Here is a 1,172-nt window from a genome sequence, read left to right on the forward strand (position 1 = left end):
AACTAAACGTGTCTCCTAAAGCCATGATTTGTATCCGTAATTAATGCCGTGCATGCATGATGGTGGTCATTTCTCCTCGTTCCAGTCTAGGTTGCGAAGAACAAAAGCACGTCAGTTCATCAGTTTATGTTTTCTCACTTACATTTATGCATTAATGCATGAGACAAGGTATTTTGAGAAAGATGCTTTGCTACATGAAACATTTCTAGTTCACACCATGCTCGGATGTAAAATTAGTGCTTAAGACAAAGGAGATAATTGGCTTCTGACAGCACTACTTGATCTGTGGATTGCTTTGTGGCATCCGAGGTTGGGAATAGTGAGGTGTGTAAGAATGGAAGGAGTGACCAATGGTGCGAACAAGGTCAGCGCTACCACTGACTTCTGCGTTTGCATTTCACTTCACTTGGGAAGAGGCATTGTAATCGCTCGTGCTTTGATTCGAGGTTCAGAAAGCGTCACAGATGTTAAAGACAACTCCGACTGGAGCATAGCGTTCCCACCTGAACATGGTTGATGCAGAAGACCGCTTGATGTAATCAGGTTATTGGCTTGAGGTGTGGATGAAGCGAGTGTTGGAATGCCTGTGAAAGTGATGATTCACATAACTCTTTCCTAATATTTAGGTGTTGAACCACTTTGGTACAATGGTGGCGACGTGCTTTCATCGAGTATTCCTTGCTTATGGATCTGCTGTTCTACTGTTGATTTGTTGTGCCTTAATTGTCGGAACCGCTGGCCAACAATTAGCCGATATTATGAACACGAGTATGGAAGCTCTAAAAGCTTATCAAGCGTTGCAGAAAATAAGCTCTATTTTTCAAGGAGAAAATCAAAACCTGGCTGATCAGCTGGTATAAAAACATTTGCTAATATGGACTGTCCCTCTAGTGGAGGTCAAGGAGTCTGCGGTGAGTCATCCGGTATTTATGACAATTATACTTACCATAACCAGGATTTTTTTATTAACAACAAGTCTCATACCCAAACGAATTGAAGTACTGCCCTATCATGCTCAAAATTCTCTATGTTTACGCATCAGCCAGTGATCAATCATTGCTTCTCATGTTCTGCCACCATTGCATCCACATCGTGCATTCCATGACCACAGTCACGAGATTCACATCACCCCGATCTACAGCTTACTTAGACACATAGAGCAGGAAGATTCG

The 1,172-nt window shown here is 42.3% G+C and overlaps 1 protein-coding gene across 1 annotated transcript; it reads left to right on the forward strand. All coding sequences in view use genetic code 11, as the record gives it.

Annotated features, from left to right (window-relative positions):
• Window positions 1-52: 52 nt before the first annotated feature.
• EGR_11309 (hypothetical protein) lies at window positions 53-860 on the forward strand (the record flags this gene model as incomplete). The annotated part of the gene is made up of 2 exons (XM_024500550.1): window positions 53-208; window positions 627-860. 2 exons carry the CDS (start codon window positions 53-55, stop codon window positions 858-860), a joined length of 390 nt encoding a protein of 129 aa, XP_024345036.1.
• Between the last annotated feature and the right edge of the window lie 312 nt (window positions 861-1,172).

Source organism: Echinococcus granulosus, assembly GCF_000524195.1.
Source record: "Echinococcus granulosus chromosome Unknown EG_S00820, whole genome shotgun sequence".
In the NCBI taxonomy this organism is placed as follows: domain Eukaryota; kingdom Metazoa; phylum Platyhelminthes; class Cestoda; order Cyclophyllidea; family Taeniidae; genus Echinococcus; species Echinococcus granulosus.